The 24,913-nt window shown below is 50.0% G+C and overlaps 1 protein-coding gene across 1 annotated transcript in view; it reads right to left on the bottom strand.

Moving 5' to 3' along the window:
- Positions 1-24,913, bottom strand: part of SLC37A1 (solute carrier family 37 member 1) — a 271,365-nt gene that overhangs the window by 44,247 nt on the left and 202,205 nt on the right. The window contains exons 14-15 of the mRNA XM_085620751.1: positions 24,412-24,497; positions 3,432-3,480 (exon numbers count right to left, since the gene is read on the bottom strand). Coding sequence (XP_085476877.1) covers positions 3,432-3,480; positions 24,412-24,497 — 135 coding nt within the window. The remainder of the gene's footprint in view (positions 1-3,431; positions 3,481-24,411; positions 24,498-24,913) is intronic.

Raw genomic sequence — 24,913 nt, 5'->3', positions numbered from 1 at the left:
CTTATGGTTCCTCAGCCTGCACATGCGGGCCTGTGCTACTCATGGTTCCTCAGCCTGTACGTGCGGGCCTGTGCTACTCATGGTTCCTCAGCCTGTACATGCAGGCCTGTGCTACTCATGGTTCCTCAGCCTGTACGTGCGGGCCTGTGCTACTCATGGTTCCTCAGTCTCTACATGGGGGCCTGTGCTACTCATGGTTCCTCAGCCTGTACATGCAGGCCTGTGCTACTCATGGTTCCTCAGTCTCTACATGCGGGCCTGTGCTACTCATGGTTCCTCAGCCTGTACGTGCGGGCCTGTGCTACTCATGGTTCCTCAGTCTCTACATGCGGGCCTGTGCTACTCATGGTACCTCAGCCTGTACATGCGGGCCTGTACATGCGGGCCTGTGCTACTCATGGTACCTGGGCCTGTACATGCGGGCCTGTGCTACTCATGGTTCCTCAGCCTGTACATGTGGGCATATGCTACTCATGGTTCCTCAGCCTGTACGTGCGGGCCTGTGCTACTCATGGTTACTCAGCCTGTACATGTGGGCCTATGCTACTCATGGTTACTCAGCCTGTACATGTGGGCCTGTGCTACTCATGGTTCCTCAGTCTGCACATGGGGGCCTGTGCTACTCATGGTTCCTCAGCCTGCACATGGGGGCCTGTGCTACTCATGGTTCCTCAGTCTGTACATGCGGGCCTGTGCTACTCACGGTTCCTCAGCCTGTACATGCGGACCTGTACATGCGGGCCTGTGCTACTCATGGTACCTGGGCCTGTACATGCGGGCCTGTGCTACTCATGGTACCTTAGCCTGTACATGCGGGCCTGTGCTACTCATGGTTCCTCAGCCTGTACGTGCGGGCCTATGCTACTCATGGTTCCTCAGCCTGTACATGTGGGCCTATGCTACTCATGGTTCCTCAGCCTGTACGTGCGGGCCTGTGCTACTCATGGTTCCTCAGTCTCTACATGTGGGCCTGTACATGGGGGCCTGTGCTACTCATGGTTCCTCAGTCTCTACATGTGGGCCTGTACATGTGGGCCTATGCTACTCATGGTTCCTCAGCCTGTACGTGCGGGCCTATGCTACTCATGGTTCCTCAGCCTGTACGTGCGGGCCTGTGCTACTCATGGTTCCTCAGCCTGTACATGTGGGCCTATGCTACTCATGGTTCCTCAGCCTGTACGTGCGGGCCTATGCTACTCATGGTTCCTCAGCCTGTACGTGCGGGCCTATGCTACTCATGGTTCCTCAGCCTGTACGTGCGGGCCTGTGCTACTCATGGTTCCTCAGCCTGTACATGTGGGCCTGTGCTACTCATGGTACCTGGGCCTGTACATGTGGGCCTGTGCTACTCATGGTTCCTCAGCCTGTACGTGCGGGCCTGTGCTACTCATGGTACCTGGGCCTGTACATGCGGGCCTATGCTACTCATGGTTCCTCAGCCTGTACATGTGGGCCTATGCTACTCATGGTTCCTCAGCCAGTACGTGCGGGCCTATGCTACTCATGGTTCCTCAGTCTCTACATGTGGGCCTATGCTACTCATGGTTCCTCAGCCTGTACGTGCGGGCCTATGATACTCATGGTTCCTCAGCCTGTACATGTGGGCCTATGCTACTCATGGTTCCTCAGCCTGTACGTGCGGGCCTATGCTACTCATGGTTCCTCAGTCTCTACATGTGGGCCTGTACATGCGGGCCTATGCTACTCATGGTTCCTCAGCCTGTACGTGCGGGCCTATGCTACTCATGGTTCCTCAGCCTGTACGTGCGGGCCTATGCTACTCATGGTTCCTCAGCCTGTACGTGCGGGCCTATGATACTCATGGTTCCTCAGCCTGTACATGTGGGCATATGCTACTCATGGTTCCTCAGCCTGTACGTGCAGGCCTGTGCTACTCATGGTTCCTCAGCCTGTACATGCGGGCCTGTGCTACTCATGGTTCCTCAGCCTGTACGTGCAGGCCTGTGCTACTCATGGTTCCTCAGCCTGTACGTGCAGGCCTGTGCTACTCATGGTTCCTCAGCCTGTACGTGCAGGCCTGTGCTACTCATGGTTCCTCAGCCTGTACGTGCGGGCCTGTGCTACTCATGGTTCCTCAGCCTGTACGTGCGGGCCTATGCTACTCATGGTTCCTCAGTCTCTATATGCGGGCCTATGCTACTCATGGTTCCTCAGCCTGTACGTGCGGGCCTATGCTACTCATGGTTCCTCAGCCTGTACATGTGGGCATATGCTACTCATGGTTCCTCAGCCTGTACGTGCGGGCCTATGCTACTCATGGTTCCTCAGCCTGTACATGCGGGCCTATGCTACTCATGGTTCCTCAGCCTGTACGTGCGGGCCTATGATACTCATGGTTCCTCAGCCTGTACATGTGGGCATATGCTACTCATGGTTCCTCAGCCTGTACGTGCAGGCCTATGATACTCATGGTTCCTCAGCCTGTACATGTGGGCCTGTACATGCGGGCCTATGCTACTCATGGTTCCTCAGTCTCTACATGTGGGGCTGTGCTACTCATGGTTCCTCAGCCTGTACATGCAGGCCTGTGCTACTCATGGTTCCTCAGCCTGTACGTGCGGGCCTGTGCTACTCATGGTTACTCAGCCTGTACATGTGGGCATATGCTACTCATGGTTTCTCAGCCTGTACATGCGGGCCTGTGCTACACACGGTTCCTCAGTCTGTACATGCGGGCCTGTGCTACTAATGGTTCCTCAGCCTGTACGTGCAGGCCTGTGCTACTCATGGTTCCTCAGCCTGTACGTGCAGGCCTGTGCTACTCATGGTTCCTCAGCCTGTACATGCAGGCCTGTGCTACTCATGGTTCCTCAGCCTGTACGTGCGGGCCTGTGCTACTCATGGTTCCTCAGCCTGTACGTGCAGGCCTGTGCTACTAATGGTTCCTCAGCCTGTACGTGCGGGCCTGTGCTACTCATGGTTCCTCAGCCTGTACATGCAGGCCTATGCTACTCATGGTTCCTCAGTCTCTACATGTGGGCCTATGCTACTCATGGTTCCTCAGCCTGTACGTGCGGGCCTATGCTACTCATGGTTCCTCAGTCTCTACATGTGGGCCTATGCTACTCATGGTTCCTCAGCCTGTACGTGCGGGCCTATGCTACTCATGGTTCCTCAGCCTGTACATGTGGGCCTATGCTACTCATGGTTCCTCAGCCTGTACGTGCGGGCCTATGCTACTCATGGTTCCTCAGCCTGTACATGTGGGCCTATGCTACTCATGGTTCCTCAGCCTGTACGTGCGGGCCTATGCTACTCATGGTTCCTCAGCCTGTACGTGCGGGCCTGTGCTACTCATGGTTCCTCAGTCTCTATATGTGGGCCTGTGCTACTCATGGTTCCTCAATCTGTACATGCGGTCCAAGGTCTTCACCCTCAATTCACATCTTCAATGAAGGAGAAGTGCTCACCTATGGTCGCTGCCATCCCCATCTTGCTGACGGACGAGAAGACGTAAAGCTGCAACGAGAGAACGCAGAGTTTAGGCAGAGCAAGAGCTGGTAGAAATCTGCTGTGTTTAATAAAAGGAGTATGTGGGCTGTTCTGTGTGCAAGAGAGGATGTAGTGAAACTGTGGGCGCGATTCACAAAGGGCCTCCGCACTCATGGTGCAGGCCCTGGAGTCGTGGCGGGGGGCCCCAGACTCATGCCAGGGGCCCCGCACTTATGGCGGGATCTCTGCAATGAGTTACTCCATGAGTGCGGGCCCCCCACCACAACTGGGGGCCTCGGCTACGAGTGTGAGTCCCTTACCATGACTGCGGGCACCCTACCGCAACTGTGGGGCCCTGTCACAGGTGCTGGTGCCCTACCATGACTGCGGGTCCACTGCCACGAGTGCGGGCCCCGTAGCACGTTTGCTGGGCCTCTGCCACGAATACGGATGCCCTTTGTGATTCGGCCCTGTATTTATGTACGAGAAGCAGTAACCAAGCCTGCAGCTGTGTAACTGAAGGAGGAGTAAAGTATAGGAGGAATATTTTAAGCCTTTGTCTGTGTGTGAGAAGATGTCAACGAGCCTCTTTATGTGTGTGAGAAGGAATCAAACTTCTGCCTGCCTAAGAAGTAACCAAACCGCTGTCAGTCTGAGGAGTAACCAGCCTCCCTGCGTCTGTGAGTAGGTATCGAGTTTCTGTCCGTGTCTGAGCATTAATGGAGCCTCTGTCTGAATGTGAGGCACTGGGCCTGTTGAACAAGTTACTTACCTTCGGTAACGCTTTTTCTGGTGGATACAATATCTGCCTGTGGATTCCTCACCTTTTGAATATCCCCTGAGCCAGCATTACACTGAACATTTTTCCCCAGCTCTCTACGTCGACATGGACGTCATAATACCTCGGCTCCGCTCGCGACTCCGTATGACGTCACCGGAGCAATAAGAGAACCACGTCAACGTGATGACGTCAGTTCCACCCATTTTTTCGTGCATCCGAGGCGAACAGGTGGACCGACAACAGATTCAAAGTATTCACAGTATACAACATTTGAACAAATATACATAGTACACATACAAAAAGGAACGCTAAGGAACAACAGCATTTCCTATAAGTGTACCAGATAAAACAACATGTCAAGCAAGGCATCCTTTAAGGTATACAAAGCAGGACAACGTGGAGGCGGGTGGGCCAGTGAGGAATCCACAGGCAGATATTGTATCCACCAGAAAAAGCGTTACCGAAGGTATGTAACTTGTTCTTCTGATGGATACATCTGCCAGTGGATTCCTCACCTTGTGAATAGATTCCCACAGCTGTCCCACTCCCGGAGGAGGGTGTCCACCTTCCTATACCAAAAAGTCCTGCAAGACAGAGCGCGCAAAATGGCCCTCCCTCCTCATCTCAGAGTCTAAGCAATAATGCTTTGCGAAAGTATGGAGGGAGGCCCAAGTCGCGGCTTTACAAATGTCTGCCACCAGAACACCCCTGGCTCAAGCAGAGGTAGACGATTTGGCCCTAGTTGAATGAGCCCTAATACCCTCAGGAGGAACCTTACCAGCAAGGGCGTAGCAGATCTTGATGGCTAGGATGATCCATCTGGACAGAGTGCGCTTGTGCACCGCTTTGACTTTAGATTGTCCAACATAGTCCGCGTAGAGCTGATCGTCCAAACGAAAGTCCTTCGTTCAGTCCAAATAAAAGCTCACAGCTCTTTTTGGGTCCAATCGGTGAAGTCTTTCCTCCTCCTTGGAAGGATGAGGAGGTGGTCACAGCACAGCCCTGCTGAGCCAAGGAAAGAGCAAACTGAAGCACATCAGAAAGATGGGCTTTTTAAGGGTCAATGGATCTCTCTCCACACCATTTAACAAACTTAGACCACCTGTATGAGTAAACAGACTTGGTGGAGTGTCGCCTGGCCGATAAAATAACATCCACCACACCCGGCGGGAGAGAGAAAGAACTCAGGGTGCCCCGTTCAATCTCCAGGCATGAAGGTGCAGGGTCTGGAGGTGGGGGTGCAGAACCTGCCCCTGCGGCTGCGAGAGGAGGTCTGCCCTGAAAGGGAGACGGAGTGGAGAGTGCGATGAAAGGTGAAGTAGATCTGTATACCACACCCTTCTTGGCCAATCCGGGGCGATCAATATAACTTGGGCCCGGTCTTGGCGAATTTTCCTCAGAACCCGAGGAATCAAGGGTATGGGAGGAAATGCGTAAAGGAGATGTGAACTCCAACTCAACTGAAACGCGTCCCCCAACGTCCCCTGCAACGGAAACTGGAGACTGCAGAATGACGGTCAATGCGCGTTCTCGCGGGTGGCAAATAGGTCTATCCGAGGAGTCCCCCACATCCGAAAGACGTGACGAACCACCTCCGGATGAAGCCTCCACTCGTGGTCGGCGGAGAACTGCCGACTGAGACTATCTGCACGAATGTTCAGCACCCCGGCCAGATGATTCGCCATCAAGTAAATCTGATGATCCTAAACCCAGGACCAGAGCCGTAACGCTTCTCTGCAGAGACGATACGACCCTACTCCTCCCTGCTTGTTGACATACCACATCACTGTAGTGTTGTCCGTCAGGACTTGAACCGACTGACCGTGAAGGGAAGGGAGAAAGGCCTTGAGCGCCAAACGTATCGCCCGCAATTCCAGAAGATTGATATGAGACAATCTTTCCTCTGGAGACCAAAGACTCTTGATCTCCAGATCCCCCAGATGAGCACCCCACCCTAGAGTGGAGGCATCTGTTATCACTGTGGCCACCGAAGGAGGAAGATGAAAGGGCTTTCCTTGAGACAGATTGCCCTCCACACTCCACCAAGACAGATCCGCTGCAGCTTCTCTGGAGATCCTGATCGACTCCCTGAGATCTCCGCTGTGCTGATATCACTGCCTGCGGAGGCACCACTGGAGTACCCTCATGTGCCAGCGTGCATGGTTGACCAACAGAATGCAGGAGGCGAACAGACCGAGCAGACGAAGGACCTTAAGAACTGGAACAACCGCTTCATTGTGGAATAAAGGGATCATCTCCTGAATGTTGAGAATTCTTTGCGGAGGAGGAAATGCTCGACACAATAGTGTCCAGTACTGCTCCTATGAACAGGTTGCGCTGAGAGGGCACCAGGTGAGATTTGGGCACATTGATTGAAAAACCCAAGTCGAATAACAGTTGAGATGTTACATGCAGATGATGCTGCACCATCTCTGGAGACCATGCTTTCAGAAGCCAGTCGTCCGGGTAGGGGAAGACCGGAATCCCCGACCTCCTGAGATGAGCAGCCACCACTGCCATCACCTTTGTGAAGACTTGCGGTGCGGTAGTAAGACCAAATGGGAGGACCGCAAACTGGTAGTGTTGCGACCCAACCGTAAAACGGAGATACTTCCTGTGCGACTTCAGGATTGGGATGTGGAAATACGCATCCTGCAAGTCGAGCGACACCATCTAGTCTCCTTGCTGCAACGCTTGAAGAACCTGAGCCAGGGTCAGCATCTTGAATTTCTCCTGTTTCAGGTAAAAATTCAAGACTCTGAGGTCCAGGATTGGACGCAATCTGCCGTCCTTCTTGAGAATCAGGAAATACCGGGTGTAGCACCCCTGAGCCCTTTCCTGCTCTGGAACCACCTCTATCGCACCCTTTTGAAGCAAAGCGAGAACCTCCTTTTGCAGAAGAAGCAGATGGTCCTCTGAGCAAAAACCCTGGCAAGGAGGGTAAGGGGGAGGAAACTCCCGAAAGGGAAGGGCGTACCCATTCTCCACAAGGTTTAAAACCCAAAGGTCCGTTGTGACCGATTTCCAACCTCGCAGAAAGTGGGACACCCGACCCCCCACAGGTCTCACATGATCTAGGATGGGGGATCTAGGGCTGCTTCCCTGAAGCTTCACTGGGAGCAGAGAAGGCAGAAGATGAAGATGGGTTGCGGCCAGAACCTCTCCGGCCCCTTGGTCTTCCTCTATATGACCTAGAGAGAGGATTCTGCTGCTGCTGTTGTTGCTGTTGTTGAGGTTGACGGGAAAGGTACGAAATGAAGACCTCCCAAATCCTCTATACTTTCTGAAGCCAAATCCCTTAGCCGGAGTCTGTAAACCCAAAGAATTCGCAGTAACCCTGCTTTCTTTAAACCTCTGTAAGGCGGAATCGGCTTTCTCCCCAAACAGTTTATCTCCATCAAAAGGCAAGTCAACTAACGTGGCCTGAACATCCGCAGAGAAGCCGGAAGAACGAAGCCAAGCTTGCCTCCTAGTGGCTATCGAAGACCCCATAATTCTAGCCACAGAATCAGCCGTGTCTAGACCCGACTGAATAACCTGCCTTCCGGCAGCTTCAGTGTCCGTAACAACCTCCATAAAAGAGGCCTTCTCTTCTTCAGGCAGCTTTGGGGCTAATAGCTTCATCGAGTCCATCAGGGCATGAACGTAGCGCCCCAATAAGCAAGTGGCATTAGTCGATTTAAGAGCCATGCTTCCAGATGAAAAGACCTTTTTGGCTGATTGATCGGTCTTTTTAGAATCCCTATCCGCTGGTGATGAGGGAAGGCGCCTGACGATTGCTTCGAGCACTTGTGTTTATAAGAAATTCTATTAAAGATATGTATAATCGCTTATAATAGCGTAATTATTTGCCGATCATCATTGGCATATGAGGCTTATATTTATAGAAGGAACCGATGAGGAGGCGAAAAAGACCAATGTTGTCTAACTACAATGTCAATGGATATGACATAAATTTGTGATACTTTTATCTTAAATTGATAAAGCAGAGGTATTAATTCTGGTCTTCGGTCTAAGTCTAATGATGAAAGACCATGGTAAAGAAAGGGCGCGCCTCTACATTCTCTTCTGATTCTGGAAGACTTCCTCAAAACCAGGATGATCGGCAAATAATTACGCTATTATAAGCGATTATACATATCTTTAATAGAATTTCTTATAAACACAAGTGTTTATTCCTCAGTTATCAGAAAATTGTGTGGCTTTCCTGACGAAGGCGCTAGTGCGCCGAAACGCGCGTCGAAGACGACCCACTGCCGCATTGCATTTTAATGATTCGTTGATCTATATTGTTTTACTGTACATGTATCTTTTCTTTTGTGGTTATTACACTAAAATTATATGGTGGTTGATTTCAATAATTTAGGAAATAACCAGAGAATATTAGATTGTTTTATTTGCTGTATTGGAAAAATGTTTTCCTGTTTTAACTCTTGACTATTGATGATTTAATGTTTCTTATAAAAAGGATTAGTTCTTTATAATAAAGAAAAAAAGCTTTTTTATTATCATTAAGTGGTACACTGTGCTTTATTAGATAATTCATGTTTTCTGTTTTTGAAAAATACATTTATTGTGATATTCATCCTTATTTGATTGCCTAGGAATTTATTACCGACTATAGTTGATCCCAATCCTGACTAGGTTATTTATTGACCTATTTACGCAAGGGATATCCCAACCAGAATCCTGGTCAGAGGCTACAAGCTCTCTAATTCTAAAACCAGGCAAGAGCAAGAATAGATGCGGCTCGCATAGGCCAGTGTCGCTTTTAAACTGTGGCTGCAAGATGTTCTCGAAAATTCTAGCAGACAGACTCAAGGGCCGGATGGGAGATTTGTTACACGAGGACCAGAAAGGCTTTATGTAAGGAAGGGCACTACATGAGTTAACTTACTCCCTGATTGGGGCAATACATTTGGCGGTTACAAATGATGCACCTTTAGCGGTTATAGCCTTGGATGCCACCAAGGCATTTGATCGCGTGAACTGGGCTTTTCTGGCATCTGTCATGGAAACTGCTAATGTAGGTGACAGATTTTGCTGAATAATTTCGGGTTTCTACAGGTCACGAAAGGCAAGAATTTTGGTGAATGGAGTATTAACATCAGCATTTGCCATTAGGAGAGGGACAAGACAGGGGTGTCCGTTATCCCCACTATTATTCAATTTATATATGGAACCATTGGCAAAAGAATTGAGGGCAGAGCCGGGGATAATCCCTTTTCAATGCAACGAATGGGTTAAGAAATTGGCACTATATGCCGATGACCTTCTGATATATACGGCTGACCTTGGGAAGACAATGAAGCGTGTAGTAAAAATCGCAGAAGAATTCGGGACAGTATCTGGGTACGAGATAAATAGGGGTAAATCTGAGATAATGGCATGGAACTTAGATGAAGGGGTGGAAAAAACCACAACTGAAATGAGGTATCTGGGAGTGAGAGGGACTCACGGTATCAATAAGCTAGCAGAAACTAACTTCAATAGGGTGAAAAAAGAAATATGCGATCTAATGACACCTACCCCTGACCATCTTTGGTAGAGTAATAGTGAAAATTATTCTATGACCAAGATTGACTTTTCTTTTTAACGCTATACCTCTGCCGTTTAAAGAAGCGGGGCTTGCGAAATTGCAGGGTAAGATTGTCTCCTTTATCTGGGCAGCAAAAGGACCCCGAATATCGTGGAAAAAGCCGCGGAGGAGGAGGGAGAAAGGGGGCCTGACTTTTCCAGACTTACAACTATATGCATGGGAATTTCAGCTCAAGAATAATAGGATGGGAGGAGCCAAGATGGCGACCGGAGCAGTCGCTTGAGCGCCCGGCTCCGTCGGCCCTTGGCCTCGGACTATCATCCTGATTCCTATCCTTGCCGATTTTCGAGGTGCAACGCGTGCGACGACGCGCTGACTGCGCCGCCGCTTTCCCGAAGTCTTAGCCCGCCCGGATGCCGGAGTTTTTGGTGCCTTTGTTCCCCGCCCTGGACCCTTGCTCTACTGTGGCCTCGGCCGGCCCCCTGGAAGCGTCGCAGTCACCGGACCCGCTGGTGCAAATCTGAGCCCGAGGTCCCGATCCCGCCACACGCCACGTACGGTCGCCAGAAGAGCCGGGAGAGAGACGCCCGGACACCTCCTGTACCCTGCATCTGACGGGCTGGAGCCAGAGGGTAAGCCCCGGTGTGGCGGGTCTCCTACCCCGCTCTGTGGACCACGCCGTGGAAGGCTGCAGACCCCCTTCTTCTATGGTCTAGTCGGCTGCAAAGAGCGCCCGAGGGAGGGGAAGAGACTGCTGGCTTTCACCTGTTGCGGCGCAGACCTGTTGGGAATTGCCTCCTTGTCACGATCCCCCCCCCTGGCCACGGTACCGTTCAACGGTAAAACATGGCGCTGATTGCCTGCTCGCTGCTGGGGGGTGATGCTCCGGTCTCGCCCGCTGCCCGCTTCGCCCTCCCTCTACCAGACTCCAGCTCCCCAGTGCCGTCCCGGATTGCTACCGTTGGGGGGACGCAGCCTCCGCTGACATACGGCTCCGTTCTGGCTGCCCTGCGGGACTTTCGTCTGCAATTGTGTGTCGGCTTGCAAACGCTGAGTGAGCGGTTCGACTCTACACTGTCTGCTGCGGGCCGTGAGCGCCCCGTTTGTGATCAACAAGACGTGAGTCTGCCAGTGCTGTGGCCCTCCTGCGGGGAAGCAACGACTGGGTATAACGGTGCTACACTGGTGTCTGCATTTGGCTTTCCCGGCGCTCGGGGTCAATCGCTCTCCTGCTCAATGGCAGATACTTTGTTTCCCTGGTCATTGCTGCCTGCTTTGTTGTTGCCTGCCTCACCGTGCCCGCAGGAGTTTCCAGCTGAACTACACCTGGCGACCTCGAGGAACCGTTCACGGTGGCCTATGACTCCTTTTATGTGGAACTCATGTACTTTACAAGCCAGGTCTGGATTTTATATGGTGTGCAAGGGGACCTCCATAGATGATCGGCGGCCATTTTGTGACTCTACTTCTCCATCTTCTCCCAAGTGGCCATATTGTCTTTGTCTGTTCGGGATGGGGGGCATTCAAGAGGGGGCGGGTCTAATCGTACGCCCGCGATCGGGCCAGGGCTAGATTACTTTCTATCATCATGGCTTCACGGCCGGGCTGGACTGGGACTGGAATTGTCTACTTATGTTGTGCGCACTCGTCGCGATCTGTCTGCCTTCATTTCCGTGGTGTTACATGCTATCTTCCCACGACCGCCTTCGGGTGTAGTGGGGTTTCAGTGTGTGGAGGCTTGGTTGGCCGGTGGTGTCGGGCGCTCCTGAGGATACGTGGGCTCCTCCCCGCCTCCTTTCTTCTTTCTTCTCTTAGTTTCTTTACTCTATTCCTACTTTCTCTCTTGTCTATATTTCGGGTTCATTGGGCGACAGGCACTATGCTGGGGGGGGGGTAGGCCATAGCCTCCGCATTGGTGTAGGGTGGGGGGGTAATTTACTGTTTCTTCTTAGTTCTATGGGCCTCTTTCTTTCATGTCTCTGCGCTATACTTGTTTCGATTCGGGGTCCGGGTGTGGGGTGGATTGAGTGGGGGCGGCTTTTAGGGGGTGCGTATTTACTACTGTGATGATCCTGTTATCTAATTGCATCGCCTTACTGTATGAGATTTTCTATGGCTGTTCTAATGATGCTGCTGCTCTCCAGTGTATGAAGCCGACTTGCGGACTCGAATCTCCTTGTTTCTATCCTTTACTGACTTTATTCTCGATAAAAAATTTTTTTTTTGAAAACCTTAAAATTAACCTTCACTTCTCCTTCCCCCGGTGTCAAGGATCCCTCCAGTGTATGAATCTTGAATCGTTGCTAATCTTGACCTTGCCGCACAGGGAATGTATTGTTTGCCTCTGTGCTCAACCGTATTGTGGCCGGCCTGATGGTTGTAGGCCCGTATTTGTTCTTTTACTCTGCACAAATAAAGGTTTTTAAAAAAAAAAAAAAAAAAAAAAAAGAATAATAGGATGCTTTTAGATAGGCCTTCAGATTCAGAAATTGGGAAGCTGTTTACGGGACTGCTAAAAGATATAGGAGGAGGGGCTTCGGGATTTATGATGAAGTATGCAGATCCCAGATATTTCAAAAACGTTAGACTGAAGATTTGAAGAGGAGCGGCAGAAACCTGGTATCGGATCAGAAGGAGATTGCAATGGAAGTATTATAGTCATATGGCTCCTATTTGGAACTCTCCCGGATCACCGGAATGGACGAAGGACACACTAGCTGGGGCAATAAGAAAGGCTGGACTGGAAAGGGGGAGGATTTATTAGAGGGAATTCTGATGATTTCTTGGGAGAGTTTTCAAAACAAAACAAATTATGAAGGGTCAAGGTTCAAGTATCTTCAGATTCGAAGTTGGGTTCAGGTATCAGAAAATAGGATATGAGGAGTGAACGAACTTGAAGGAATGATGATTTTGGATGACTCAAACTCTGGAATTAACCGAGGGCGAGTGTACACCATTCACGGTGGGAGAAGTGAAACTCGGTATAGAAGGCCTGACGTTAAGAAAAGCGCCTGGACCTGATGGGATACCACCAGACCTGTTCAAAAGCCAGGTGGAATTGTGGGCACCAATACTGGCTAGGGTACTAAATGCTGCCTGTCGGGAGGGCATGCCGAGATCATGGTCCACGGCAGTCATTGTTCCAATTTTCAAAAAGGGGAATAGAAATGACCCCCAATGTTATCGCCCAATATCCCTTATAGATGTTACGGCGAAAATTATGGGGAGAGTCATTCTTAATCGTCTTTTGGATTGGGCTAAAGAATATAACATCATTACAGATCTCCAGTATGGGTTTAGGAGTGGGCGTTCAACATCAGACCAGTGCCTTAACCTCTACCATCTAGTGGCCAAATACACTCTGGCCAGGGAAGGCACTGTGTACTTAGCATTTATGGACCTCTCAGCAGCCTTTGACTGCGTAAGCAGAAGGAAGCTGTGGGAGATGCTGGCTGAGATGGGCATAGATCAGGGACTGTTACGAATACTCCAATCACTCCATTTTGAAACTACGGCACGGGTGAGGTTTACAGATGAGGGCGACCTGACGGAGGAGTTTCACTGTCGGGGAGGGGTGCGGCAAGGCTGTATCCTGGCCCCTTTTTTATTCACATTATATGTAAATGGGCTAGACAAAGCACTGGGGGGGCTGGACGCAGACTGCCCTTGTATAGGTAGGAGAAGCATACCAGTCCTCCTTTACGCAGATGATGCGGTACTTCTGGCCCGCACAGGAAGGAGCCTGCAGTTGCTTATAAATGGATTTGTCAGGTTTATGGCGGACCTAGATTTAGTGCCCAATTTATCCAAGTCGTATGTCATGGAAGTAGGCAAAAAACCGGTTAAGAACTATAGCTTCTCAATAGACACCCATACATTGGAAAAAGTAAAAACTTTTAATTACTTAGGGATTGTCTTTGACCAAGAACTGAGCTTCAAACCCCTGGTAAGCCTGAAATGTAGTCAGTTCCCGAGTGCTGTGGGATCCATTATGAATTTCGCAACAAGACTTGGTCGCTGGTCCCCGCACAAAATCACCCAGTTATATAGCTCTGTTTGCTGCTCAAAGATCCTCTATGGGAGCGAGGTTTGGGGCTTTCGTGATATGGGGAATATTCAAAAAGAAGAAGATAAATTCCTAAAAAGGCTTCTGCAAGTCCCCATAAGCGTCTCCTCGTATGTTGCCCACGAGGAACTGGGTATGGATCACCTTACGGATCACGTTGCAGCTAACCCTATTTCCTGTTGGGTAAAAATATGGACTAACCCAGAGGCCACCCTGAGTAGATCAATTATACAGGATTGTATGAAAGGGGATAAGTGGATTAAAATACCATGGCTAAGATACGTAAGGGATGTTCTGACCAGGCTGGGTTATGAAAAGTTCTTTAACGAGCCAAGCACATTGGCCAAAAATGATAAGGGCAGCATAAAGAAAGCCTGCAGGCAGTACTTGGCTAGGACTAGAGACGTAAAAGAGGGGTCTAAAAGTACAGTAAGATCACACCAGCTCATCAAAACTCAGCCGGGCATGGAATTTTATTTAGCAAAAATGTACAATAGACACGATAGATACTTAATGTCTAGATTTAGATTAGACTTGCTACACCATATTTTGGCCGTCCCGGCAGGTTGTGTACATGACATAAGCACAAAAGGGTGTTGCGGCTGCGATCTTAGATCTCCGCAAGACACCCTGCACTTTGTTTTATTGTGCCCCTACTATTCTTACCCACGCTCATTGTTTTTAAAAACATTACTTAAACGTGCAAATTTTGAACAGGCCAAAGTAGCCCTCCTGTTTCTGAAGCTCGCTGCTGAGCCTTTTACATTGTTCAGCATGGTACATTTTTTGCGCCTGGCAGTCAAGCTGAGGAAAACTAGGGGAGAGGAGTAATTGGGGTCGATGGCACTATAAATGAGCAGTAATAAAGGAATGAAAATTAAGAAAGGAGTAGAGATTAAGTGTATAGCTCTGCAGCTTAAGGAAGACAGGGAATGCCTGCTTTTTAAATTGTTTGTTTTAACATGAATTATTTATTAATGTATGGAATATTGTGTTTTATAAGGCCCGATTGTGTAATATGTATCTTTTATGGCTATTTTTAATAACCGAATAAAGATTATTTGAAATTGAAATTGAAATTGGATGACTCTAAGAAGGAGGAAACATCGTATTGGCACTGGCGGATGAAGGAAGAGTTGGAGGGGGAGTTTACTCAACCACAAGATCTATGGCGGGCTGACTTGCCATGGCAGGCATCCTTTACTACTCTTTATAAACCGATCAAAGCGGCCTATTTAAAGAGAAATCACCTTTTTTCTATCTATAGAGTATACTGGACTCCAGATAGAGTGTCAAAGGTTGGGAACAGAGGAGAGATGGCGTGGAAATGCGGCCTGAAGTTGGCGAATGACTTGCATATGTTCTGGGGGTGTCCAATGATTCAGGTATTTTGGGGAGAGGTGTGCAGTGCCTTGGCTGAAATTTTGAAAGAACAGATTCAGGTAAACCCTCTCCTAGTAATTTTTGGGGTGGACAACGAGCTGGTTAGAGATGATCAAAAACTATTTTTTTATGCCATGTTGCTGGCTCGAAGAGAGTTGTGGAAAAAATGGACTAGTCCAACCCCTCCTACTTATATAGAGTGGAAATCAGCTTTGAGATATGTGCTAAGTCTGGATGCAATCTCCCTAGATGGGAGAAGGTATGCTTTTTAGCGTCCGCTAACGGAGTGGTTGGAGAGGTAGGAAGGGTGGTCCAAGGATTATGCCTAAAAAGCAGACCTCGGTACAATGCACACGCCACTCCACATATCTTTTGCATCTCCCCTGGAGGTTCGGGGCCGGAACGATGGCTTTTGGTTGGGAGAGTTGCAGGATAGGGAGAATGGCTATTGGAAGTGCAATTGGTCTTTGATAAGTACGGCAACTATCAGAACCTTTCTCTCGCGGCACGAAAAAAGGGTGGACTCGGATGGAGGTGTCATGGAAGGTAATCCGAGGTTAATGAGGACAAAAATAAAGAAATAATAATAAAATTAAAAAAATAAACGTATGCAGCGCAGAGCTGCCAAACAGGCATCCCAGCGCTGGGGTCAGGAAAGAGACCCCAACAGAGCTCTCAATTAATAAAAATACTCAGGTCTTGAATTGTTTTCTAAACAATCCCTCTTTGGACTGTGATGCAGAAACAAAGAGAACTCATTCGAGGCCATAGCGGCCAGGGAGGTGAAACAGCGACACCCTTGGACTTACAGCAGTATTACCCATAAACCACGTTGGGATCAGGGTAGGTAGATAAAGAGAAAACAAGATCCCAACTGGTAGCACTATAACAGACAATCAGACATGTATGTGCAATACATTACGCGGAAAAGAACGCGGGAGACTCAGAAATAGTTTTGAAATGTGCACCCTTGGACTTACGGCAGAAGCTGGGAGTGGTCATCAAAAGGGATCCCTGGGCCTAAACTCATGAGACGGCACACAAGGAAGGAGCCTTCTACACAAAGAACTGGGGACACCCCGAAAAGGAGCAAAAGGCAACAACCAGGCTTTGAAGGGCGCGGGTCGCAGTCGAGAGCCAGTGTCCGTCTGTGAGACGAGCTGTGAGCGAGCGGCACCTTGGATGGCCCAGAGTCGATCTGCGGCGCCGCTTTGTACCGTGGGCACATCTTTCATCAAACAGCCAAGAAGGCGTTTGCATGATTAAAATGTGAAGTGAACACCGCACTTTCTATTGTTTGCCGAGATGACTCAAGTGGGGCAAACTCTAAGGCTCCTTCAAAGAACAGAGCAACGAGAAACACTTCCTGCCAGCGATGTACTATGGGGGCGGAAAGGGGTCTATTCCCCAAGGTGTGTTGGAAATAAAGGGCGCCATCTTAACCCTGAAGCCCTGCTAGGCACATGTCGGGGGGGAAAGGGGGGGGGGAGGGACGGTTCAGCCCAGAAAGACAGCACAACCCCAGTGTTATTTCAACAAGCAAGGTCACGTGCTGTCCAGACCAGCCCCGGACATATGGAGATGGGCACAGCAGAAAAACATAAACCAAAGCAGGCATAAAAGGCTAAGCAGGCACTACAGGCTAACCAGGCATAACAGGCTAAGCAGGCATAACAGGCAAGCAGGCATAACAGTAAAACAGGCATTACAGGCTAAGCAGGGAAACAGGCTAAGCAGGGAAACAGGCTAAGCAGGGAAACAGGCTAAGCAGGGAAAAAGGCTAAGCAGGCATTACAGGCTAAGCAGGCATAACAGGCTAAGCAGGCACCGCAGGATAAGCAGGCATAATAGGCTAAGCAGGCATTGCAGGCTAAGCAGGCATTACAGGCTAAGCAGGCATTACAGGCTAAGCAGGCAGAACAGGCTAAGCAGGCAAAACAGGCTAAGCAGGCAAAACAGGCTAAGCAGGCAAAACAGGCTAAGCAGGCAAAACAGGCTAAGCAGGCAAAACAGGCTAAGCAGGGAAAACAGGCTAAGCAGGGAACACAGGCTAAGCAGGGAACACAGGCTAAGCAGGGAAAAAGGCTAAGCAGGGAAAAAGGCTAAGCAGGCAAACAGGCTAAGCAGGCAAACAGGCTAAGCAGGAAAACAGGCTAAGCAGGAAAACAGGCTAAGCAGGAAAACAGGCTAAGCAGGAAAACAGGCTAAGCAGGAAAACAGGCTAAGCAGGGAAACAGGCTAAGCAGGGAAGGAAGCGCCTCACACGAGCAGGACCCAAATCAAGATAAAAGTGGGAAAGGCCTTCTAGGGGTGGAGAGCACCACAAATCGATCTCTGTGCACTGCAGGAAATCGACAAATGCTAAAGGTTCAGATCCAGTTACCCACAGCACTGGCCACCTCGGAATACTCCACAGACAGATAGGACAGGGGGGTCGTATATTCATTTAATTGATATCATTGGGACTAAAAAAGTGCAAACAAACACCCACGGCACCGTTTCGAAACCCCTCAGTGGGCCACACAGGGGTTGTCTGATCTGTCGGGTCAGGCTGCCAGCCCATCAGGACTTGTGTACAGCACGAAGAGTCCAGGATTAGCACACAGTGACAACAACGAGGAGCCTAATGGCATGGCTCGTGAAGGCCTGGAATCCAGCCACCCAGAGTCCTAGGTGGCTGGATTCTAGAAGATGGTTGGAAATCCTTCGTGAGGCTCAGCCTACAGCACAGAGGTGCTGCAGCGTGAAGTGGAGGAGGCCATCCATTGGTGTGACAAAGAGAGACTTGAGGACAGCAGGGCAAAAGATATTAGAATAGGGAGGTACCTCACTCCCCTTGCAGGAGAAACCCTCTCCTACACTTCCTTAAAAGTGCTCCCGTCAGCCATAGTGGAGGAAGCACGCGACCCCACCGGGAGAGGGTTCTTCAATACACCAGTCACCACAACATCCCTCGATGAACAGCACAGCAGAGGCCGGTGCCCACAACCCCATGGAATGTAGATATTGCACCGACACACCTCATGAAAGCGCCCTTTGAACCTATGCATGAGGCGGGACTCAAATATGTAACACTCAAGACAGCCTTCTCAATCACCATCAAGGCTTTCCGTAGAGTCAGCAAATGACAGGTACTCACCGCACAAGAACCTACCTGCAGATACGTAGGGACAGGGGGGGCTCTTAAAGTCATTTCACACTTCCATATTAGGCAAACCTTACATTCACCATCGTTTTTCCAACAATCAGACACGGAAAGGGCCCTACGCAGGTTGGACATCATGGGGGCAGCATGTGCTGTCAGCAGGAAACAGAACAAATTAGAAAGGGAATTCAATTCTTTATTTCCAATGCAGCATCAAATAAAGGTTCACAGTCACACGTGGGACCATCACAGGCAGGAAGGTGCAAACAACCCAAACATGTACAAGACTGCATGGGTACTACTGGAGAGGAACCGAGGACAAACTCCACAAGGAACAAGTATTGGCAGCCTGTGTCTGAGGAGTCACAAGCCACAGCCTGTGTCTGAGGAGTCACAAGCCACAGCCTGCGTGTGAGAAGTACCCGAGCCACAGCCTGTGTCTGAGGAGTCACAAGCCACAGCCTGCGTGTGAGGAGTACCCGAGCCACAGCCTGTGTCTGAGGAGTCACAACCCACAGCCTGTGTCTGAGGAGTCCTCGAGCCACAGCTGGTGTGTGAGAAGAACCCAAGCCACAGCCTGTGAGTACCCAAACCACAGCCGGTGTGTGAGAAGTACCCAAGCGACAGCCTGTGTCTGAGGAGTACCCGAGCCACAGCCTGTGTCTGAGAAGTACCCAAGCCACAGCCTGTGTCTGAGAAGTACCCAAGCCACAGCCTGTGTCTGAGAAGTACCCAAGCCACAGCCTGTGTTTGAGAAGTACCCAAGCCACAGCCTGTGTCTGAGAAGTACCCAAGCCACAGCCTGTGTGTGAGGAGTACCCGAGCCACAGCCTGTGTGTGAGAAGTACCCAAGCCACAGCCTGTGTGTGAGAAGTACCCAAGCCACAGCCTGTGTCTGAGGAGTCACAAGCCACAGCCTGTGTCTGAGGAGTCACAAGCCACAGCCTGTGTCTGAGAAGTACCCAAGCCACAGCCTGTGTGTGAGGAGTACCCGAGCCACAGCCTGTGTGTGAGGAGTACCCGAGCCACAGCCTGTGTCTGAGAAGTACCCAAGCCACAGCCTGTGTGTGAGAAGTACCCAAGCCACAGCCTGTGTCTGAGGAGTCACAAGCCACAGCCTGTGTCTGAGGAGTCACAAGCCACAGCCTGTGTCTGAGAAGTACCCAAGCCACAGCCTGTGTGTGAGGAGTACACGAGCCACAGCCTGTGTGTGAGGAGTACCCAAGCCACAGCCTGTGTCTGAGGAGTCACAAGCCACAGCCTGTGTCTGAGGAGTCACAAGCCACAGCCTGTGTCTGAGAAGTACCCAAGCCACAGCCTGTGTGTGAGGAGTACCCGAGCCACAGCCTGTGTGTGAGGAGTACCCGAGCCACAGCCTGTGTCTGAGAAGTACCCAAGCCACAGCCTGTGTCTGAGAAGTACCCAAGCCACAGCCTGTGTCTGAGAAGTACCCAAGCCACAGCCTGTGTGTGAGGAGTACCCGAGCCACAGCCTGTGTCTGAGGAGTACCCAAGCCACAGCCTGTGTGTGAGAAGTACCCAAGCCACAGCCTGTGTGTGAGAAGTACCCAAACCACAGCTAGTGTGTGAGAAGTACCCAAGCCACAGCCTGTGTGTGAGGAGTACTCAAGCCACAGCTGGTGTGTGAGAAGTACCCAAGCCACAACCTGTGTCTGAGGAGTACCCAAACCACAGCTGGTGTGTGAGAAGTACCCAAGCCACAGCCTGTGTCTGAGAAGTACCCAAGCCACAGCTTGTGTGTGAGGAGTACCCAAGCCACAGCCTGTGTGTGAGAAGTACCCAAGCCACAGCCTGTGTGTGAGAAGCACCCAAGGCACAGCCTGTGTCTGAGGAGTACCCGAGCCACAGCCTGTGTCTGAGTAGTACCCGAGCAACAGCCTGTGTGTGAGAAGTACCCAAGCCACAGCCTGTGTGTGAGGAGTACCCGAGCCACAGCCTGTTTGTGAGGAGTACCCAAGCCACAGCCTGTGTTTGAGGAGTACCCGAGCCACAGCCTGTGTGTGAGAAGTACCCGAGCCACAGCCTGTGTCTGAGAAGTACCTAAGCCACAGCCTGTGTGTGAGAAGTACCCAAGCCACAGCCTGTGTCTGAGGAGTACCCGAGCCACAGCCTGTGTGTGAGAAGTACCCGAGCCACAGCCTGTGTGTGAGAAGTACCCGAGCCACAGCCTGTGTGTGAGAAGTACCCAAGCCACAGCCTGTGTGTGAGAAGTACCCAAGCCACAGCCTGTGTGTGAGGAGTACCCGAGCCACAGCCTGTGTGTGAGAAGTACCCAAGCCACAGCCTGTGTGTGAGAAGTACCCAAACCACAGCTGGTGTGTGAGAAGTACAAAAGCCACAGCCTGTGTGTGAGAAGTACCCAAGCCACAGCTGGTGTGTGAGAAGTACCCAAGCCACAGCCTGTGTCTGAGGAGTACCCAAACCACAGCTGGTGTGTGAGAAGTACCCGAGCCACAGCCTGTGTCTGAGAAGTACCCAAGCCACAGCCTGTGTGTGAGAAGTACCCAAGCCACAGCCTGTGTGTGAGAAGTACCCAAGGCACAGCCTGTGCCTTAGGAGTACCCAAGCCACAGCCTGTGTGTGAGAAGTACCCAAGCCACAGCCTGTGTGTGAGGAGTACCCAAACCACAGCCTGTGTGTGAGAAGTACCCAAGCCACAGCCTGTGTGTGAGAAGTACCCAAGGCACAGCCTGTGTCTGAGGAGTACCCAAGCCACAGCCTGTGTGTGAGAAGTACCCAAGCCAAAGCCTGTGTGTGAGGGGTACCCAAGCCACAGCCTGTGTGTGAGGAGTACCCGAGCCACAGCCTGCGTGTGAGAAGTACCCAAGCCACAGCCTGTGTGTGAGGAGTACTCGAGCCACAGCCTGTGTGTGAGAAGTACCCAAGCCACAGCCTGTGTCTGAGGAGTACCCAAGCCACAGCCTGTGTCTGAGGAGTACCCAAGCCACAGCCTGTATCTGAGGAGTACCCGAGCCACAGCCTGTGTGTGAGGAGTACCCGAACAACAGCCTGTGTGTGAGGAGTACCCAAGCCACAGCTGGTGTGTGAGAAGTACCCAAGCCACAGCCTGTGTCTGAGGAGTACCCAAACCACAGCTGGTGTGTGAGTGGTACCCAAGCCAAAGCCTGTGTGTGAGAAGTACCCAAGTCACAGCCTGTGTGTGAGAAGTACCCAAGCCACAGCCTGTGTCTGAGGAGTACCCAAGCCACATCCTGTGTGTGAGGAGTACCCAAGCCACAGCCTGTGTGCGAGAAGTACCCAAGCCACAGCCTGTGTGTGAGGAGTACCCAAGCCACAGCCTGTGTGCGAGAAGTACCCGAGCCACAGCTTGTGTCTGAGAAGTACCTGAGCCACAGCCTGTGTGTGATAAGTACCCAAGCCACAGCCTGTGTGTGAGAAGTACCCAAGCCACAGCCTGTGTGTGAGAAGCACCCAAGGCACAGCCTGTGTCTGAGGAGTACCCGAGCCACAGCCTGTGTCTGAGCAGTACCCAAGCCTCTGTCCGTCTCTGAGGAGCCACTGCACCTTCTTCTCTACCAGCTATCTCACTGAGTAAGAGAAGGCATAACAGAGCTTCCCTTCTATGTACAGAGATCCCTTCAATGTGCAGAGACCCCCTTCACTGTGACAGAGATCCCCTTCACTGTGACAGAGATCCCTTCAATGTACAGAGATACCTTCAATGTACAGAGATCACTTCAATGTACAGAGATCCCCTTCACTGTGACAGAGATCGCTTCAATGTACAGAGATCCCTTCAATGTACAGAGATCCCTTCACTGTGACAGAGATCCCTTCAATGTGCAGAGATTCCCTTCAATGTAGAGATTCCCTTCAATGTACAGAGATGCCCTTCAATGTACAGAGATCTCTTCAATGTATAGAGATCCCTTCACTGTGACAGAGATCCCTTCAATGTGCAGATATCCCCTTCACTGTGACAGAGATCCCTTCAATGTTCAGAGATTCTCTTCAATGTAGAGAGATCCCTTCAGTGTACAGATATCCCCTTCACTGTGACAGAGATCCCTTCAATGTACAGAGATTCCCTTCAACGCAGAGAGATCCCTTCAATGTACAGAGATCCATTCAGTGTACAGCAATCCCCTTCACTGTGACAGAGATCCCTTCAATGTACAGAGATTCCCTTCAATGTATAGAGATTCCCTTCAATGTATAGAGATCCCTTCACTGTACAGAGATTCCCTTCAATGTAGAGATTCCCTTCAATGTATAGAGATTTCCTTCAATGTACAGAGATGCCCTTCAATGTACAGAGATGCCCTTCAATGTACAGAGATGCCCTTCACTGTGACAGAGATCCCTTCAATGTGCAGAGATTCCCTTCAATGTACAGAGATTCCCTTCAATGTACAGAGATCCCTTCAATGTACAGAAATCCCCTTCACTGTGACAGAGATTCCCTTCAATGTAGAGAGATCCCCTTCAATGTACAGAGATCCCTTCAATGTACAGAGACCCCTTTCACTGTGACAGAGATCCCTTCAATGTACAGAGAACACTTCAATGTACAGAGATCCCTTCAATGTACAGAGATCCCCTTCACTGTATAGACATCCCTTCAACGTATAGAGATCCCTTCAATGTATAGAGATCCCTTTACTGTGACAGGGATACCTTCAATGTACAGAGATTCCCTTCAATGTACAGAGATACCTTCAATGTACAGAGATCCCCTTCACTGTGACAGAGATCCCCTTCACTGTGACAGAGATCCCCTTCACTGTGACAGAGATACCATCAATGTATAGAGATCCCTTTCACTCTGACAGAGATCCCTTCAATGTACAGAGATCCCTTCAATGTACAGAGATCCCTTCAATGTGACAGAGATCCCTTCAATGTGACAGATATCTCCTTCACTGTGACAGAGATCCCTTCAATGTATGGAGATCCCTTCAATGTAGAGATCCCCTTCACTGTGACAGAGATCCCTTCAATGTACAGAGATCCCTTCAATGTACAGAGTTCCCTTCACTGTACAGAGATTTCCTTCAATGTACAGAGATCCCTTTAATGTACAGAGATGATACTTGGGCCAGCGGTCATCTCCAGATCTGTGCAGGTGAACTACTACTTTGGTGGCAGAGGGAACGTTCTCCGTCATTCCTACGGATGCTACTCCGTTCGCCAAACTCTAAACCAGGCCTTTAGTCTTGTCCTCTTTTTAATACATCTTTTAAAATGTCATCGAAAATGTTGGTGAAAAAGTAAGTGCACAAGGAAACAACGTGACAAATAATTTGATAAATGGACTATGGAAAATGTCACCAAAGAGTCAGGAACTCAAGCAGTTCACATAAACCCTACAAAACTTTGTCTAGCTCAATGTACGGAAAGGTGTAACGGAGAACTATCTCGGTGTAAGACTACCAGTGACCAAGTCTTTCGCTATGCTGTGCAAGTGTATCAGTAACGGAGACCTATCGTGGTGTGATTGTTCCAGTGACCAAGTCTTTCGCTATGCTGTGCAAGTGTATCAGTAACTGAGACCTATCTTAGTGTAAGTGTTCCAGTGACCAAGTCTGTCGCTATGCTGTGCAAGTGTATCAGTAACTGAGACCTATCGTGGTGTGATTGTTCCAGTGACCAAGTCTGTCGCTATGCTGTGCAAGTGTATCAGTAACTGAGACCTATCGTGGTGTGATTGTTCCAGTGACCAAGTCTTTCGCTATGCTGTGTAAGTGTATCAGTAACTGAGACCTATCTTAGTGTAAGTGTTCCAGTGACCAAGTCTTTCGCTATGCTGTGCAAGTGTATCAGTAACTGAGACCTATCGTGGTGTGATTGTTCCAGTGACCAAGTCTTTTGGTATGCTGTGTAAGTGCACCAGTCACCGAGACCAAAGTCTGTGTAATTGTATTAATAAATGTTTTCCCAGTGTTTGCAAGTGAGCCCACGGCTGGATGCACAGTGTGTAAGCTGAGGGCTCACCCAGGCTCTTTCCGCCTACAGTAAACATAGACAAACCTCTAGAATGCCAAGTGCCAATAAGTAACTTACTGTAGGTGCTGCAAACAATAACATCAGGCCACAGGTGGATGCCCTTTTGTGCAGTTTGTCCGATAACAGCCCAGCCAGAATTCCACCTGTGCGAGAGAAACAAAGGGCTCTCAGAAGAGGTAACATCCCCAAAAAAACAACAGCGCGGAGTGCCACACGAAGCGGAGCCTGCATGTGGTCAGGAATGATCAGTTGAATTTTTTTACAAAACATTTTGTGCACTGCAATTTAGCCATTCCAAAAGGTGTTTTAAACTTAAAATATTTACTATAACATGATCTTTGCAAACTGAGAGCTCTTTACATTTATGCTGCAGGTTGTATTGGTGTTTGTTTGATACTGAGTTTAATTGTGAGGTTTTTGTTTGAGTGTGTTTTAGCCTGAGAGTGTTCAAGTTGAAGGGTGCTAACGTTTGATGATTTTGGGGTTTGAAGGTGCTGCAATCTGAAGGTGTTGAGGTTTGCAGGTGTTTATGTGACAGTGCGATTGAGTTCAGGGGTGT

Source organism: Triturus cristatus, chromosome 8 (genome assembly GCF_964204655.1).
Source record: "Triturus cristatus chromosome 8, aTriCri1.1, whole genome shotgun sequence".
NCBI lineage: Eukaryota > Metazoa > Chordata > Amphibia > Caudata > Salamandridae > Triturus > Triturus cristatus.
The sequence above is the reverse complement of the archived record's forward strand: the minus strand, read 5'-3'. Positions and strand labels throughout refer to the sequence as shown.